We start from the raw sequence: 19,572 nt of genomic DNA on the forward strand, positions 1-19,572 counted from the left end.
TTGCTGAGTTGAAAAAATCATGACCACTGTTATATGTGTGCATCAGATGTGAAGCTACAGCCAGCAGCAGGGTAGCTTAGTTAGCACGAAGGCTGCATATACTATCACATGTGAGTGAGCTGTGGAGCTGTTGGTGGTGGCTTTCTTACACTGAGACCGAGCCATGCTACAGCTGTGTCCTGCTCAAGGTGGCTACATGTTTGAATCAGACTCATCACAGCTGTGCCCTGTTTCATAAGAGCTGTTCAAATTTGGCAAAAACATTCATTTGGACTCAAGGATGAACTGATTAGATTTTGGTGGTCAAAGGTCAAAGTTCAAGGTCACTGTTGCCTTACGTTCTTGTGAATGCAATATATCAGGAATGCCTAGAGGGAATTTCATTACATCTGGCACAAACATTCACTTGGACTCAAGGATAAACTGATTTGGTGGTCAAAGGTCAAGGTCACAGGTCAAAGGTCAAGATGACTGTGACCTCACAAAACACATTTTTGGCCATAACTCATGAACTTTTACGCCAATTATGACACAGTTTAACTCAAAAGGCTATAAGGATAAAATTAAGTGACGACATTTTATATCCAAATGGTCAAAGGTCAACTTCACTGTGACATCATAATGTTCTGAAAAACACTTCTGGCCATTATTCAATGCTGTAACTCAGGAAGGGGAGATTGTGACCATATTTCCTGTAACTTGGCTGGTTGGTGGAGTAAACGGCCAGGCAGTAATTCTAGTTATAAATGAACCAATATCTCTTTAACTGAGATATAAATAATACTGTATCATTTTTCCTGTCAGTTGCTGAAAATGTTTCCATACTTTGTGCTCATAAAAGCCCTGACATTTTCACCTGAATGCTCAACGTGTAATTCTGATATGTTTGACAAGCACCTCAAGGCAGCATAATGTAAAGGAGTGAGGCTGACATGAGGGAACACGGCACCGTCTGTCAGCTCCCAGTTTAATAATTAGTTTAATTTCCATCCGAGACAACAGTGTCATCGCCTCGTCCCTCACAACGTGCGCGGCCATAAAAGCATAACACTCACCAGCAACATTCAGTGTCCGGCTGCTCTGCTCCCACTGATGAGCTTCTGTGTCGCTGTTGTGATAGTTTCTGTCTGACAAATCCTACAGCTCGGAAAATAGAAGTTTCTCCTCCATTTTCTTGGTTACCAGGGTGACGAGTTCCACAACTCTCCCATCTGATTGGTTGCCTGAAAAGGAGCCACAGTGACGACATCGGCGAAGAAAGAGGCTCTGTGCAACACTTTTTGTCTAGGCGGACGCCTACGCTCTCTCCTTACTGAGAACGAAAAAAGTAGAAAGGAAAAAACACAATATGCTCACACACCTGTCTATTGCAGTTCAGAGTGGAGTCATTTATGGACTTTTTGTACGGGTGGCGCTGGACTACACAGATTTGCCGACAGGGTTTCCTTGCCGAACAGGATTGATAATGTTACTGCTGATGGAGGCCCATGAATGAGCCTCATGTGTTGCTTATCAGGAGAGAAACATCATTTTCCAGTAATACAAATGACTTTTTCCTTCATGTGCTGTGTGACCTCATCTGTCAGGCAGAGGATGTTTAAATCTCTTTGAGTCTCCTGGCTCCGATTTTGGACATGATGAGTTGGTATTCTTGGTTGGTATTGGTTTGTGACTTAAATGTCAAATAAGGTCATGTTTGTTTAAACCAAGCTTGGCCACAAGTGAAGAACACACTGAAGATAAGAGCAGATATTTACTGCTGCCCTATGTGTGTGGGTTTTTGAAGATTTATGTTGCGGCATCCGATTTTTTTTTATTTTTTTAGAAAACCAGAAATTACACCAGTTGTTGTTTTGTTGCGTTTCAGAGCCCTTCATGAGGAATGGCCGCCCCCCCACCTCCCACAGCATGCACTCCTTCCTGCACCAGTACACCGGCTCCTTCAAGAAGCCCCCGCTCCGCCGGCCGCACAGCGTCATCGGCGGCACCCTGGGGTCCTTCATGGCAATGCCACGCAATGGCAGTCGTCTGGGTGAGATACATGCACATGTTCACACGCACAACACACACAAACGGAAGGAAGTGAGTAGAGGGGAGAGCAGATGGCATCTGGAAACAAACAGGAAACGTGTCACGGTCCTGAGATTTCCGCCCCCCTCCTTATAACATGCTCTCGGTCAGAGTGACTGGGTGTCCCTCCCGCGAGGCAGCTTCTCTCCCTTCGCCCTCAGCAGGGCTGCTTTCACCCGAGAGGCAGCTGGATGGGGGATGCAGTCAAACATGACACAGTTTCCTCTGTGACGTGATTCATCACAGTCGATCCAGAGCAGTGAGTCTGATCTGCAGGGCTTGAATGCTGATGATTCAAAGCAGCAGCAGATTTCTAGCTGGGGGTCGGGACAGCCCATCGGGTGTGTGATGATTCATGGGAACAACATGTTGTGGGTATCAAGATCTACCAGCCTCCAGACTTTTTGAATATTTAGTCAAAAAAAGATATATTTTGGAGGATCTGGAGGTATAGAGTTACAGTTAAAGCTTTTCATCAGGTGCAGTTTAGCGACATTTTCTCACTTCGCTGGATCCTGTCTCGTTGTACGTTCTGCTTTGTGAAGATGGGGAACATGGTAAATATTATACCTGCTAAACATTAGCATTAGTATCATTATTAGATCTAGATGTTAGAGCCTCACGAAGCCGCTAGCATGGCTGTAGACTCTCTCACATTAACTGATAAATATAGGCATTTGTTCCAGGTTCATTAATAATATCACTGCCTGTATGATCACTCACGCCTCACTCTACCAGACAGATGCTGCCTTAATGTTAAACAAACATAGTTAAACATTGTTTGACTGATATTTCTCCACATGGCCGTCAGCAATAACCGGCAGCTGTTTGAACAATCTGTTGTTAGACGTTTTGCCATGTAGAGTTCCTGTTAGCAACAATAACATGTTCATTATTCAGTAAATATCTGGACCCTGATTGGCTCGCCAAGCTATTTTGTAGATGGGTGATACACAAGAGGACCTGTTGAGCCTCGCACGGGACCCTGACCTAGATAGAGGGACATGGATCTTAAAACAGGACATTTAAGTAGGACATCGATGTAGCACATATTGCTGCAACACTCTTTTTGCTTATCAGCAAAGCTGCTAAAGACAGCAGAGAGAAGGATGAGAGGAAGTGATGAGTAGAGAAAGATTGTAAAGTCTCAGCAGGTACAAAAACTTACAAGTGGAGGGAGGATGCGTGGAGACGATCAGGAAAGAAAGAATGAAATGCCTCAAGGGAGGAAGAGGAGAGGCGAGAGATGATGAGAGAGGTTTCAAATCAAAAGGAAAATAATGTAGAAGGAAAATTAGAAATCAGCTTTTGGGGTTTCAAAGAGAAGGACACGGAAGTGAAGTGAAGAAAATATTGTCTTGGATGTGGATGAGGGAAGATATAAAATAGCAGATAGAGATAATGGAGAGGTATGTGAAAGGAAAAGGTTGTTGAACGGAAAAGAAAGTAGGACAGATGAGATCATCTGGAGGCTTTGGAGAAGTAAGGAAAGCGCAGGTAGTGGAGGAATGTGTTGAAGAGAGAGAGTCAGATGGGCCGCTGCCTACGAAAACCTCAGAAAAGAGAAAACGACCGGAGACAACAAGATGTAGAGTGAAAGGGGGGGAAAGTGGGAAGTGAAAAAAAAAATGATGAGGTTTTTGAAGTGAGGCAAGAAACATGTAAATGAGAGACAGAGAAGTGACAGAAAAAGGGAAGAGAGATCATTTGGAAGTGTAGCTGAGATGGAAAGTGGGGCAAGAAGTTGATGTTTGTAAGGTGTTTATAGAGAGACAGTAACTGGGTTAGGAGGAGGAAAGTGTGGCAGTTAAAGGGAAGAATTTTCTGGAAGAAGTCATAGTAAGATTTTAATCTCCTGAGGACTCGTGTTCACAGCAGTGGTAGAACAAACTCTTTACAATTTGTACATTGGAACAGGAAAGATGTTTTTTATTGAACATGCACATTATTGAACCTTTACACAGGGGACACTGTTAAATCTGACCTGTTGAGACTAGAGCAAGAAACAGATGTAGGAGGCTGAATTACCAGTTTAATAAGCAGTTGACTCCTGAGAATTACCTGTGTGTGTGAATTATGAAAAGTAAGTGCATATTTTACAGTAGCTGCCTAAAGTTGTGTTTGTGTATAATTATGTTACCAGGTTAGTCCATCATTTAGAAGCAGCTTGTTAAGTTCATTTCAGGTGAATGTTACGTTCTGCCTGTTGGCACACCTGTTTAATTGCCATCTTCTGCAATTAATCCATACTGCCAAGAAGGTTAAACATGAATGTTATTGTGACAGTCGCACTTATTTCTCCATAGTTACTGCCTAAATTAGCTATATGCTGCAATAATTGTTTCTGTAACATTATGTATGGAACAAAACAGAGTAAAAATACTTTGCTGTTACTTCAAGATTATCTACGGAGTGTAGGTAATTGATGTCATTGTGTCATTAACATGGAACTTGAGTGAGAAATCTTCCAACCTTAGAGTGAGCCACAGAGGCCATAAAGATATATTCCTATCATATATTTTCAATGAAGGAGATTAGGACATTGAATGTTTAAAGTAAGTTATTCTGTGTTTATTTATGTTTCATATATCAGTCCTTGCTTTACCATAACATATATAGCTTTTACCTACCTTGAATTTGCAGTTTTATTGTCATGGTCAGTTACAGTATATAGTGTTATGTTGATAGTATAGAGTGTGTCATCTGTTTGTTTCCTGTAGGCCACACAAACTCACCCGCACATAAACCTGCCAATAAACTGGTACAGGAAGTTCTGCCTCCTCTGTGTCTGACCAACTCACCGTGGCGACGGTTATCACACATGAACCTCATCTACGTTCAGGGTCCTGGTGTTGTGTGTGCTATCGCACAGTCACACCATCATGGCTCAACAGAAGAGCCAGCTTTTGTGCGTTTCATACTGTGACAGGTCAACATGTCTGCTGTGAAAAGGCCTGCTGCAGTGCAGAGAACCGAGATGGGTCACAGAGCCACTTCAGTGTTGTTCATGACATGGCTTTATTGGTGGCATTGTCAGTCTGTTGGTCCAGCATTGTGGTGAAGATTGAAATATTTCAACAATAATTGGATGGATTGCCATGATATGTAGTCCACACGTTCATGGTCCCCAGAGGATGAATCCAACTGGTTTTAATGATCCCCTGAATTATTCTCAAATGCAACCATGAGGTTAACATTTGTAGTTCAGATTAAAAAGTCTCCACATCAATCAGATGAGCTGCCATGGAATTTGGTCATCTGGTAAAAATTTTAAATGATCATTTATGAGCAAATACCTGCAAAAATAAAGAAACCCTCATGAACATCAGCTATACTTTGTGTTTAGTCCTAATCGGCAAAAGTTAGCATTTAGCTCAAAGCACTGTTGTGCCTCAAAGAGCTGGTTGCATCGCTTGTCTTGTTAATTGTCACCTTTCATTATAACAGCTACACCTGACACACTTAAAGCTACTAGATGCAAGCTGAGGAAATCAAGCTAGCAACTGGCATGAGACTTGAAGCACCTCTCCACATTAAGATATGATTTATTTCAACTGAAAAAATGAAAACACTGTAGCTTTAAATCAATTAAAATTGTATGCGAAACATAATACCTTATTATTAATGCAGATGGATGACAGTCGACTGTCACCAACAGATCCTCTGGATCTCTTATCAGGTGCTCAGTGATGCAGTACTAGAGGACCAACAGAGGCATTAATGGTGTCATTTCAGGAATGGTAGTTGACAATCAGTTATGGTTACTAGGGAGGGGAATTGGTAAGATTTTATTGATACCGATGCCATTATAAATTCTGCTTATCGATCGGTTTCTTTATTGATTCCTGCAGATTTTCTGTGTGGAAAAAAGTAGGCCTATACAGGTTTTCAGTGTCAACAACGCATATTTTATTACGAGTCTCTGAGCATTGAACAGGATAAATAACTGCTCTGTAGTTGTTCAGTCCCTCGAGGAGGGGGTGCCGTCTAACTCTTTAGGTCTGCTTTGTAATAATATACAACAAAAAAAAGACAGACACATCTAAAATGCAAACCTTCATTGCTCTGCTGAGGCTGGGAAGCACTTGTTGACCGGCTGCGTAGAGCACCAAACACATGGCACTAAGCATAAAGGCAAATAATGTCAATGGATCAAACCAGTTGAAACCAGTTCTCAACTGGAACCAGTTACGTGGTTGAGATAGTTTAGAGGGTTTATGTGTCTTTTAACTTAGGAATTTGTTTACCTGCAATTACACCTGTGTTTGTTGGTGTGTTTGTTGTGTGCATAGAAACGAGTGTGTGCATCCACAAAACCGTGTTTGCACAGCTGATAGATGAAGCCTCCTGAAGAGGGACCAGGAGATGGATGAAAGTAGATGATTGTCTGGGAAAAAGTGAGAAAAGCAGATGAAGAAATGAGGAAGATGTTTGAGATAGAGGAGCGACATGGAGCAGTGAGAGGACAGGAAAGAACAGAAGTCATCCATCTCCCTCTCCATATGGAAACCATGCAACAATTTCCTGTTCCTCCCTCTCTGTCCTTCCTTTTTTCTTCATTAATTCTTTGTACCACCCTCACGTTCTCCTGTCGCATGCCTATAACAAAAACCTCTTACGTTTTTGCCCTAACTCTGTAGAGTTGTGTGATCTGTAACACTTAAAAAACTGCTCTTCCACTGAACTAAAGTCAGATGGAGAAGCAGCAGAGAAACTTCACACCATCTGTGGAAAAGCATTGACATGCAAAGTGCAACAGGACAGACCAGCTCCAGAGGAAGACCCTGAAAAGATGTTAGTTTCTAAAAGTGGATCAGTATTTCCTATAATCTGGACAGACTCTGCCTTTTAAACAGATGGCCGCAGACACGTCCACATTCTGCAGCGGAGTGTGTGTTTGGGTTGTGGCTGCACCACAGACTAATGAAGCGGCACTTTATGAAGTGAATGGAGACAGTAAGAGAACAAAACTGCATCATTGTTTTCGAAAATCTAAACTAACAATAGTAAATAATCATCTTTGCTGTGATATTCAGAGGAATATCATGTCCACCATCAACACAGATTTCTCTGCTCTGTGCTTCCACATCTGATGACAGACTGCATGGAGGCGCTGACACACTGATGACAGAGAACTGCTGAGCCATAGCTACTCATTAACTGTGTGTGTGTGTGTGTGTGTGTGTGTGTGTGTGTGTGTGAGTGTGTGTGTATTGGGAGGAGAAGGTGGGCATGTGGTTTGTACATCAGTGTGTTCTCTCCCGCTGTGCTGTGGGCAGTAGTGGTAGTTTTACATTTTACAGCCCAGGAGGAAGTGGTGCAGGTTTGAGGGTTTAATCTTTGGCCTCGAAGGTTACAAGGGTCTGAGAGGAGAGAGAGAGAGCGAGAGAGAGAGAGGGAGAGGTCTATAGAAATATAGGTGCAACTGTTTCAAAGTACCTTCACAGGTTGATGTGCAGTTTGATTACCAACAGAAGAGACGAGCTTTTGTTTCTATTCAGTCTTGAAATTTGACAAAATATTTCCAAAATATTCTATTTAAATTAGATCTGAACAATTAATTGAAATATTATTGAAATCACAATATGGCCAAGTGCAATATCCATATCACAGGAGGCAATATCTGCCTAAATAATCGCAATATGTTTGTTTTTTTTGTATATCATTCAGACCTAATTTAAATACAACTACTAGTGCAAAACCATCACCAGTACATCCAACACCACTGCAGCTTCTACTGATACTAAAACCAGTGATTCCCAAACGAAGAAGATGAACTGCGTCTTTCTTTTCGTGCCTGTTTCTCATTAACTTCTCATGTGCGAATAAAAATACAAGTTAAACCTCGACAAACCCTCGACTCCTTATTGCTCTCAGACGAGTTCAGGTCAAACTAATAAACTCAGCAGTTAATGTTATTAGTTATTTCTGGTCAAATGTTCACTGTGAAAAATGTTTAAGTTAAGTTTCACTTAAGTTTCTGACTTGCGACGCACCAGTATTGACTCCTCACCCTCCCTGAGAGAAAATCAGCTCAGCTTAGACTTCAGATGTTAACCACATACATTGTTGATCAATTCCAGCTCTAAAACAGACATTTTAGTCATTTATCAAACAGAACATGAGGGACGACATAATAAAATATTGTTATAATTATATAAAAAATGTTCCATAGGAGAAGTAATAGTTGTTGATGATAAATGTTGTTCATTAATAGACACTTCAGACGTCCTTATCTCTTCTTACTGTTATATTATAGTGTGTTTTAAATCATTCATGAATTGTTTATATGATAGTTATAAATGCTAAATAAGGGACATAAAGTGTGACAGTGATATAAATCAAACTTATGATCTTCTTCCCTGTCAGACATTGTACATGAGAACCTGAAGATGGGATCAGACGGGGAGAGCGACCAGGCATCAGGAACATCATCAGACGAGGTTCAGTCTCCAACTGGCGTCTGTCTGAGGAACCGAGTCCACCGGCGGATCTCCATGGAGGTGAGACGCTCGCGCGCACACTTGCTCACAAATGCACACGCTGCACAGCAATTGCAAAAATTGGCTGACATAGCGAGTCTGCATTCACCCCCTCCACCTCCTCAACCTCTTCTCCTCCTCGTCCTCATGGGAGAGCTAAGTCGAGAAGGGGGCTGGGGAGGGTCTCCTAATAGGTTCTCGATGTCTGAGCATCATGATACTGATAGCAGTCTTGCTCCCTGAGGACCACAGTGAGTCTGGTACAGAGGTGCAGTGTGATCGTCTGTGACCTTAGTGATTCTCTACATGTTCACTGTCTCAGCAAAGCATGCTGGGATACAAGTCTCCTTTGTTCCTCTTTTAAGGATGTATGTAATAAAGTTATGTTTTTGAAAATCCATTTGCCATTTACACACCTACCCAACATCGGTGCGTCAGTGGTACTTTAATAAAATCCCAAATGAAACTGGAAATTCTCTTTTATTTTCCATGTTTCCTCTTTTGTAACTGAAAGAAAGAAATAAGCTTTTTAAATGTTTACTGAGTACAACATGATCAATTAGCTTTATGGCCCACAGGGTAAACTAGACACAGTCACTGACACAAGCTCAGCAAATAAAAAATGAACAGGATGAAATGGAAAAAGACGGCATGATTATCATGGGGTTGTTTTTTTCCAGCCACAATTTTTTAAGACATTTTTGCTCTGAGCCTCCATTAACTTCTCAGACTTGTGTTGTATTGTTTCACACTTATGATTATATAAAATGGAAAAGGTGGCTCTGCAAATAAAATTATACCAAATATTGACCTTTTATCAGCATTTCTCCAATAAATCCTATTCATCTTTATGAACGTGGAAACTGGGCGAGTTTTATTCTGAAAGGGTAGAGGGCTCCTGCCCTCTGCTGGCAGGGGGATGTACATGATAAAACCACTTTGACAACATGCTTGAGTGATGCTGTATCTCTCTCTCACACACACACACACACACACACACACACACACACACCCACACACACACACACACACACACACACACACACACACACACAGACCTATTTTTCACTTGTTTTCTTTCACCTCGTTTCCCTCGTGTTTATTTCATTTGTTGGAGCATGAAACAAAAGGAACTCAAGGATGTGGTGATTGGTTAACCTGGTACCCACACACACACACACACACACACACACACACACACACACACACACACACACACATTCCCTTTGATGCTGCTGGAGGTTTTAATGAAGCTGTGTTGTGTCAGAGGTTGAGGCCACAGTGCTCTCTTCCGTTACTGACTCATATTAACAGACAAGCTGCCTTTTTGCGGTTTTTCAGTCGGGCCCTTGCTCCACTCTCCAGCCGCATAATAGAATAATAATAATAATCATGTTATAATAAATTCAGGGTGATTAATACAGTGTATAGGAGCTTGCGATGTTCCAGGTCCATCAGGTTTGTTATTCAAGTCTCAGAGGGTTGATACCTTTCCATTGTCAAGTCCAAGAAATCCTTCAACCAGTTCTCAGTGTTATAATCATTCAGTTTACTTTGTTTCCACTCCATCAGTATTATACAGTATTATATCTGGTATGGTGCAAGTGCACCAGCAGTATGATACTAAACAATCAGTTTTCTTGTTTGATTATTATGTGAATAGAAATCTCTACATTTGGTTTTAAGAACCAAAAACTACCTCAATGTAATTTTACACCTCCTCTCTAGTAACTGGAGCTCTAGTAACAACAGGTCGCAGATTTCAGGTAAACACTCAGAGAAACCAAATCCTGCAAGGATGGATGGTGGGTCAAGGTGGGCGGGGCTTGGGGCGTGGCTGAGAGCGGTGACTGCCTTGGTGTGACATCACAAAGTTACAGAAGTCCTGACGGCTGGTTTTAAGGCTCAGTTTCTGAATACAGGCTGTGTGCATTTCTCTGTGGACTGAGGCTTTGATACTTTCACAGTATTAATGAAGAACCTAGACCTGCTTTATAATCAAACAACACATGGACATCTACCTTTAAATATATAAAATGGAGAACAGCAGCAGATCTTCACGTTTGAGAAGGTTTCAATTAATTAATTCTTTCAGCTCTAAATGCTGGTGTTTACACATAAAACAATATTTTAAACCCAAGTGAAAAGTGCTTCACAAATTAAGGAAACAATATAAAGGAAGTTCGGTAAAAATAGATGAAATGCAGAGAGGACAGACAGAATCTGTTGGAATCTGAATTAACTGGGAGAAAAAGCAGCAGTCACATGATGTAAGTCTTCACACCCCTTATCCAGACAGTGATATATTTAACCCAATTCAGAGCTTTTATTTGAACTCTCAGTTGTCATAATGCTGGCAGAGGACAAAGAACTACAGTTCTGAAATGAAAGAGGATGAGTTGATGGTATTTGCCGATGTATGATAGCAGATGTGACATCTTCTCTCGCTGTATTTTTACTCCACTTGCTCTTGTTTTTTCCCAACATTATGTAAGTTCATCTCTATCAGACGTGGTCTCATTTTGATCCTAGAATAGATTCAATGAGATGTGGTGTACACACTGACATTAATAAACATACGCATGATTTGTTTTTATTCTTGCTTTCCGTTTGCAGGTGAGTTTTTATAATCACAGTCTGATGTGGGCTGATAAAGGTTTTTGCTGTTGAGCTGCCACCTTTTTATTTTAACCTTCAGAAGATGCTGATCGACCTGATCTCTGTCTTCTCTCTGTGGGAGCAGCAAGACATCAGATCGAGTTATTTTAGACACCATGTGTGTGTGTGTGTGTGTGTGTGTGTGTGTGTCTGTGTGTGTCTGTGTGTGTCTGTGTGGGTGGGTGGACTCGGTAGCCGACATTGTCTTATGCTGTAGCACATAGACACGAGACATGTAGCAGTATATTTTCTCACGATGTGCTGTGATGCAAGCAGATTGTAGAAAAGCAACAGTGTGGCTCACAACCATTAGATTATGTTGTTGACTGTCAGTCTGTATCAAAGTTTAATAAGTGTGACTGGCATGACTTTGCTGTAAAGAGTTTCATTTACGCAGAAAACTCCGGACCCAATCAAACTTCAGCTTCACTACAGGAATGTCAGTTTAATGTCATATTAAAAACAACTCTCAATCCTACTGTTTTTGTGTGTGTGTGTGTGTGTGTGTGTGTGTGTGTGTGTGTGTGTGTATATGTGTGTGTGTGTGTGTGTCCGGTGGTGCAGGACCTCAACAAGCGTCTGTCGCTGCCCGCTGACATCAGAATTCCTGACGGTTACCTGGAGAAGCTGCAGCTCAGCAGCCCGCCGTTCGACCAGCCGCTCAGCCGACGCTCCCGCCGAGCTTCGCTGGTCAGTGTGTTTGTGTATCTCTGTGTGTGCCACCTTTATTGCTTTGCAGTTCTCGCTGTACTGTTACCATGGTAACTGGCCCAGTGTGAGTCTAGGGAGGTTTAATATGGAGTCACAAGCGCTCACCTCCCACCTTCAGCCCGTCAAATGAGATGACAACACTCAGCTGTGGTGTGATTCTGCAGCGTCGTAGCAGACTGCCGCTGACAAGGATGGAGGGATGCAGTGTTTTTTTTTAAAAGTAGCCATTGATGATTTATTTAGCATTTCTCTCTCCAGCTCCAGATATATCCAGCAGCTACTATGGAGACTTCGGGGCCCCTCAGACAAAGTTCATAAGAACATGAGATTTTGACCCTTAGCGCGTCAAAAAATGGTTGAAAAATTTTGCTCTTAAAGGATTTTTTTTCACACCTATTACTGTTCTTTGTCTGTTTTGGGGGATAATCCTGCTCTAAGTTTTGCAACTACAGTTCACGTAATGCTTTGGGTGATGTAAAGTGAGACGTTTCTATGGATTCAGTGAGTTACACTGTGGACTACAACTCAAGCCCTGTTCTTTTTTTTTAGCCTGTATTTATTTACATTTTGGCAAATCAGCACCATGAAAAGCGTTTTTCCCTCCATGATTTCTGAGTATATTTGTAGACGTTTATTCATGATGGACGTCAGAGATAATGAAATCCTCAGTCAGTGATTAGACATGTAATTTATCCTTAATCCTGACTTTTTTTCTGCCATTCCCTCAGTCGGAGATTGGTTTTGGGAAGTTGGAGACGTACATTAAGCTGGACAAGCTGGGAGAGGTAAGAAGGGCCTGAAATCCCACCTGATGCACCAATAACACAAAGTATGCATCATAACTCTCCTTCAGTCAGTAATATTAAACCAGCATTATGTGTTACTCTTAGGGAACCTACGCCACAGTGTTCAAAGGACGCAGTAAACTCACAGAGAACCTGGTGGCGTTGAAGGAGATCAGGTTGGAGCACGAGGAGGGAGCGCCATGCACTGCCATCAGAGAAGGTAATCAGCTTTACACTTTCAATCAGTTGTTGGTTTTATTCAGTTTATTCTTAAATCTTTTATTGCATTGATCTGGTCTTGACCCTCGTACTAGTTACTCCTTTATTGTTAATCCATCTGCCATGATTGTAAAGTAACTCCTGTTGGTTTTTTAAATGTGCTATTTAAAATAAAGTGACGTGGCTCGGGTTCATGTTACGATAAAAAGTTTGTCATATTAGTGGCTGATTTTCTTATAGTGATGACAGATTGGAGGCTGAACTGTATCTCATCCCACTTTATGATTCACTGTTAAAAGAACCAGTTTGAGAACCTGTTTGTCTTTAAAAAGCATCATGTGTCTGTCTGTGTATCTGTAGTGTCGTTACTGAAGGACCTCAAACACGCCAACATTGTGACGCTACACGACATCGTTCACACTGACAAGAGCCTCACGCTCGTCTTCGAGTACTTGGTGAGGCTCATGTTTTCCTGTGTTCTCAGTGCATGTTGGTCTTTGTTGAGAGCTTCAGACAAAATGCTTCTATATTTGATATAAAGGAATGAGCTGGAAGTGCATTAGTATCTAGCTGATATTAGATATGAATTTAAGTACAATTGCAGTATTTCTGTTTTCTCAACTGTTTTTGCATTTGTTCGTTATAAGACAAGATTTTTTCCACCACTTTTTCCAGCCCTCTCAGGTTAATATTGAGTTTCAAACAGAATAGAACAACAAGAGAGTGAATATCTTCATAATATATATAGATGAACGCCTTCCGCCATGTTTTGATTGACACATTAACAAACCCGCCTTGCTCACCGCACAGAACCTAACGTGAGTCAAATTAACCACAGTAATAAACAATGGTAATCGGCTAAGGTTATAGTGATGATTAAAATTTAAACGATAATACTAACCGCCTGGCAATTCTACCGTGATATAGCATGAAACTGGTAACCGTTTCATCTCTAGCAGGAAGATAATGAAGGAAAGGAGCAGAAACATTAACATAGAGTCCTGCTTTATGAGGAACAATCTGCCGCATCAATATACTGTGTAAAACAGACTGACGAGGTGAAGTGTGTGTGAGAAAAGAGAAGGAGTGTAAAACTTTAAAACACTGTAGAGATGTTGTCTGGGTGTCTTTGTATCCACCGTCTGTCTGACGCTGTCGTCTCCTCCTGTAGGATAAGGATCTGAAGCAGTACATGGACGACTGTGGAAACATAATGAGCATGCACAATGTGAAGGTGGGAACAATCATAGAGCTGTTACTGATTATTTCATTTCCCCTTTCTGTGGGAAAAAACATCCTGTGTGCTTTCTCCTCCGTTTTCTGCATTTCTTCAGTTAGTCATTGTTATAAAATGAGACTCCATTTTGTTCTGGCAGGAGCAGATTTTCAACACACACTTTTACTAATTAATGGACTTTTGATCAAATGGTTCCAGGAACTTAACTCAGAGAGTAAAAGTCTCTATTAAACATTTCTGTTTGTGTTTCCATCTCATCTGAAAAACTGGGGAAATTAAACAAATTAGACCACTGAAGGATTAAAAAAAAGTATGTTTGGGACATATTAATAACATCAGATGTTTTCCTCATGTCTTTCCAGATCTTCTTGTTCCAGATATTGCGAGGGCTGTCGTATTGTCATAAGAGGAAAGTTCTCCACAGGGACCTGAAGCCCCAGAACCTCCTAATCAATGAGAGAGGAGAACTCAAACTGGCTGATTTTGGTAAGAGAGGAGGAGCAGGAGCTTTCCTGTTGTCCTAAATGTTTTTGAAGGGATACTTGATAATTGTATGAAAACTCATTTGATTACTTCCCTTTGTAATACTTCTCTCCCGTGTGAGAATCCTAATGTGTGTATATGTCTGCGGTGGGTTGGCAGGTCTGGCGAGGGCAAAGTCTGTCCCAACTAAAACCTACTCAAACGAAGTGGTGACTCTGTGGTACCGGCCCCCTGATGTTCTGCTGGGATCCTCTGAGTATTCAACACAGATCGACATGTGGTACGAGCCTCACAATTGGATTGAAATTCCAAAAACCATTTCAGTGTGGTTTTACATCTCCTGTCTCAGGCTTCTCTCTGGAGCTCTAGAAACAAGTCAGCTTTGTTGTGACATCACATAGTTACAGAAGTCCTGACGGCTGGGGGTTTTCCACTTTAATACAATGTGAGACCTTTAACATGACACACAGCCATTCGAGGCATTGTTAAAGGTGCCACTTGTATTTACAAACCCACATAGAGTTATCACCTGACTGAAACTTCCCTCAGCTCTATAGAGTGTTTCAGCATCTTTAAGCTCAATGTTTTGTTTTTACGGTACGGTGGCTTTGCTGTTTTGATTGACTCTCACAGCCCCCATCAGCCCTGCGCCCAGTAGCAGCAGCTGAAAAACCCACAGAAACCCACTGTGTACCACCTGCCCAACACTTAGCGACAGATACACAAAGTTAACATCTTGCTAGCTGCTGAACATAGTGGAACATTTATCCACTAAAATGGTATATTTCCCTCAGTAGTTGTTGGACACCAACACGGGAAAAAGGAGGGTAAACCGAATGCTATGTAATAATCTGTCAGTGTTTTGTTTACAGCTTGTTCCGCTTACCCGAAGTGGTCAAAATATAAATGAATGCAGTTTTATTTAACACCACTATAGTCAAAAAAATGATAATCTGATGATATTCTGACTGTGTGTCTGCAGGGGCGTGGGTTGCATATTCTATGAGATGGCTGCAGGTCGGCCGCTATTCCCTGGCTCCACCGTGGAGGACGAACTCCACCTCATCTTCAGGTTACTGGGTGAGTAACTCCTGCCAGACCATATCACCATGGCAACATAAGTGTTTCACCTCACAAAATTACCTATTTAGCTGAAGGTGGAAACATACTGTAAGTCTGGTTTGCATTGATTGTGTTGTGACTTCAGGCACACCCACAGAGGAGAAGTGGCCGGGAATCTCCTCCATCGAAGAGTTCAAATCCTACAACTTCCCCAAATATAAACCACAGCCGCTCATCAACCACGCTCCCAGGTACTGTGTTGTGTGTGTGTGTCTGTGTGTCTGTGGGCCTCACGCGCTTGTGTGTACATTTGTGTTTGTTTTTTGTGCACCCATGTATGCAGTAAGTGAGTGTGCGAACTACTGACAGGAAATCCTGTGGAACATTTCAGAGACGACTGTCCACTTCCTTCCTCCCATGAGCCTCTAGATTCCCATCAGCCGCTGCTACAGGCAGACAGTAACTGATCTCTCCTCTTGTCTCCTGTAGGCTGGACAGTGAAGGCATCGAGCTGCTGCTGGCTTTTCTCAGAGTGAGTGTTTACTTCCTTTATATTGCCCAGAATGCACTTCACTCCGAACAGATTTATCAAGCTGATTTCACACCTAATGTTTATTCTTTCAGTTTGAAGCACTGTTAAGTTTAATATAAATTAAGTAAAATTACTATTGATAATTTATATATATTTATTTATTATTATTATTATTTTATATATAGATTATTATAAACATTGTAGATGTTTTATTAGTGTTATGTGGTTTCATTTACAAATTCCAAACATACATGTAATAATCAGCATAAGCATAATTACAATAATTATTAGTGGTATTAATCATTAATCATTATGAGCTTTTATCAAGAATGGACTTTTTTTTCATTGAGTTTTGCTCATAGTTGTTATTTCTTTTATTTTAAGCTCTCTGCTTGTAATGAAACATGTGACTGTCTATTTCCCTGAAACATTTGTAATCAATTATCGACAAACAGCTGAGTTTTTTTTCTGTCATGATAAAACTGTGAGGAATAAAAAGCTGTAGCTGCTCAGATTTTATTTTGGAGAAGTTAGCGGCTTCAGTACCAGTTGTAGACAGCAGGAGGCACATCACTGTCACTGTTGTCTGAGCAGTTTCATGACCGAAGACACAACAACCCAACACAGCATTATCTGCTGAAATCACTGGGTGGTTGATATTTCCTGTTTCTGTCTCCACAGTATGAATCCAAGAAGAGGATTTCAGCCGATGAGGCCATGAAACATTCCTACTTCAGGCAGCTGGGCATGAGAGTCCACACACTGCCGGAGAGTAAGCACAGGCATAAGATGATAAAGCTGTCTGTCTGTCTGTCTGTCTGTCTGTCTGTCTGTCTGTCTGTCTGTCTGTCTGTCTGTCTTAGACTTTCTCACTGCCTTTTTCTACTTTCCTACTATTTGCTGTAGACTGTAACTCTCCTCTATCTTACAGGTGTCTCACTATTCACATTAAAAGAAGTGCAGCTGCAGAAAGACCCTGGCTACAGGAACTCCTCATACCCAGAGTCAGGTGGGTGACATTATAGGAGGTTTGAAGTGCGAAATCAGTGGTCCCCTAAGACAATAGCGTTGTTAATATGAAACAAGGCATTATGGGTATTGTATTTTTCAAATCTTCCCTTTTCCTCCAGGTAACGGCAAGATCAACAGGAGGCAGAGCATGCTTTTCTAACACTCAGTGAAGAGGATGGTCGATTGCCCAACTTCATCATCACTTCCCACCAACCTCTCGCATGAGCCCACCTCCCTTCAGAGTGACCCCCCCCCCTACCTGCACGCACACACACACACACACATACACACACATAAATATGCACACACACCCCTCTGAGCGAGTGACTCTGGGTTGAATCTATTTAGAGACTGTGTTTATTTATTAGGGGGGGCAGGGTGAGGTTGAATTTTTTGCTGCTAAACTACTACTGTCTGTATTTAACACACCGTGTGTGTGCGTGTGTGTGCGTGTGCATGTGTGTGCGTGTGTGTACATGATGTGAACTCGAGACGCCGTGCACAGTTGAGCAGTCAGTGAGGTTTACTCTGTTTTTATTCTGACTACGATTGTCTGGCTTCGTTTGAATTCCACTGATGTTGATGTCGACGCTGTGATCCAAGTTGTTGTTCTTGTTGTCGTGCTTGGAGACCGAACGCTTCAGTTTCTTCAGATTTTTTTTTATAAATATGTATATCTATATATATATATATATATATTTGGAGTTTATGTTTTGTTTTTCTTCGAGCTTCCGTGACTGAACTCCACAGCATTTCCAGGTTTAGAAAGACTGGATGGTCTTGGTTGAGGAAGAAACGGCTCCTCTGGATTTCCCATCGTCATTTTTCCAAAACATTTCAGACGGACTCTTCTTTGAGAGGTCCTGCTGGCCTCGGGGGGTTACACTGAGGTTCACAAAGCAGGACTGTGAGTGGACTGTACTAATGGTTTTAAGCTGAGGGTTAAAGAAGCACACACAGTGCAGTCAGACTTAGAGAACACGAAACCAACTGTCGGTTCTTTTGTTCTTTTCAACCGCTCTGGCTCAGCAACAGGACCAAACCTGAGGAGGAGGGGAAGATGAGCACAGAGCACCGATGAAAGAGGAGGAATACTGGAGCTGAACAGGAAGTCATGTGACGTCCCACAGGAAGCCAGCAAGCCTTCCGTAAAACCCCTCACTAAACTGCCAGGACTTCAGTGCTTTTTAAAAAAAACAAAAAAAACAAAAACAAAAACCAAGCTTCACCTTCTCGCTCTGATCTCACTGCAGTAACTGTTTGTTTTTAACTTGCACTTCAGTGTGTTGTTTTGGAATCAGGGACCCGGGCCTCGACACGGCCGAGTTTACCCAACAGTATTAGGATGTGTACTCTGTATCTGTGACCTTTGACCTCTCCTTGTGAAACAACAGCGTCATTGTGGCATGTTTTTTCGGAGGTGGGATGTTGAAAAGCAAACTGGTTGTTTTCCACTCGGCGTCGGACCACTGCTGTCTCCAGCATTTGTACACAAGAGAAAAAAAAGATTTCAAATTGAAATTGAAGATTTAACTGCCCGCTGTGTTGTTTGCAACTGACAGTGATGCTACAGATGCAGCCGGTTGAGAAGTCTCACTTTTGACTGCATGTTTACTGATGCACTGTTACAGTGGTGTGCTCTGCATTCCTGGTCTATTTAACTAAGATTAAGAAAAGTTGTTGTAGAAATGCATTCTGGAAAAGGCAAAGACCAGTTTCTACTCTCACTGTAGCAGGAGAAGAAACAATAGAAGTGAGTTAAGTGCATAATCATCTGCACTAAATAACACCAGGGATGCACTGATCACCACAGGTTGAACAGGAGGATCTTTCTGTTGTTGCAGCTCTTTTGTTCAACATCTACACGAAAGTTTCAAACTTGGTCTGTTGAGATTTAAAGGATTTATCAGAGCAACATCTCTAGAGTTCTCTAATTGGGTAGAACATACTAGGAAAGTGCTGGAGGCACTGCTAATGCTTGATAAACTCATTAATAACTGGGATCAATAATGTAACAAACATTAACTTTAACACAGTTTGCAGCTAATAGTGTAAAAATCCTGTGAACACACTGTTTCTTGTCATTTCTTTTTTCCTTTCAACATGGATGAAAGTTTTATTTTCAGAAGCTCAATAACTCATCTGATAAATTAAAGCTCAACACAAACTGTGGCAACAGAGCAAATACAAATGGAAGAAACTGTAAATTTGCATTTCAAATAATGTCACAATGATTTTGTTCACAGAAAAAAACTCATTAATTAATTAACTCATATTAATTGTAGACATCGTGTGTTACACTGAGCCACAGATTTTCCTTAG

General features: G+C 41.5%; 1 protein-coding gene across 1 annotated transcript in view; it reads left to right on the forward strand.

The window, feature by feature from the left end:
- Window positions 1-19,511, forward strand: part of LOC111224769 (cyclin-dependent kinase 17) — a 41,206-nt gene extending 21,695 nt beyond the window's left edge. The window contains exons 3-17 of the mRNA XM_022749399.1: window positions 1,868-2,032; window positions 8,440-8,573; window positions 11,775-11,900; window positions 12,650-12,706; window positions 12,812-12,926; window positions 13,286-13,380; window positions 14,097-14,159; window positions 14,525-14,648; window positions 14,805-14,925; window positions 15,628-15,725; window positions 15,853-15,958; window positions 16,197-16,239; window positions 16,921-17,011; window positions 17,171-17,248; window positions 17,370-19,511. Of these exons, the coding sequence (XP_022605120.1) occupies window positions 1,868-2,032; window positions 8,440-8,573; window positions 11,775-11,900; window positions 12,650-12,706; window positions 12,812-12,926; window positions 13,286-13,380; window positions 14,097-14,159; window positions 14,525-14,648; window positions 14,805-14,925; window positions 15,628-15,725; window positions 15,853-15,958; window positions 16,197-16,239; window positions 16,921-17,011; window positions 17,171-17,248; window positions 17,370-17,410 (1,457 nt within the window). The 3' untranslated portion in view covers window positions 17,411-19,511. The remainder of the gene's footprint in view (window positions 1-1,867; window positions 2,033-8,439; window positions 8,574-11,774; window positions 11,901-12,649; window positions 12,707-12,811; window positions 12,927-13,285; window positions 13,381-14,096; window positions 14,160-14,524; window positions 14,649-14,804; window positions 14,926-15,627; window positions 15,726-15,852; window positions 15,959-16,196; window positions 16,240-16,920; window positions 17,012-17,170; window positions 17,249-17,369) is intronic.
- The last annotated feature ends 61 nt before the right edge of the window (window positions 19,512-19,572 follow it).

The sequence above is a fragment of the Seriola dumerili genome, unplaced genomic scaffold (genome assembly GCF_002260705.1).
Source record: "Seriola dumerili isolate Sdu_G_001 unplaced genomic scaffold, Sdu_1.0 BDQW01000138.1, whole genome shotgun sequence".
Classification (NCBI taxonomy): Eukaryota; Metazoa; Chordata; class Actinopteri; order Carangiformes; family Carangidae; genus Seriola; species Seriola dumerili.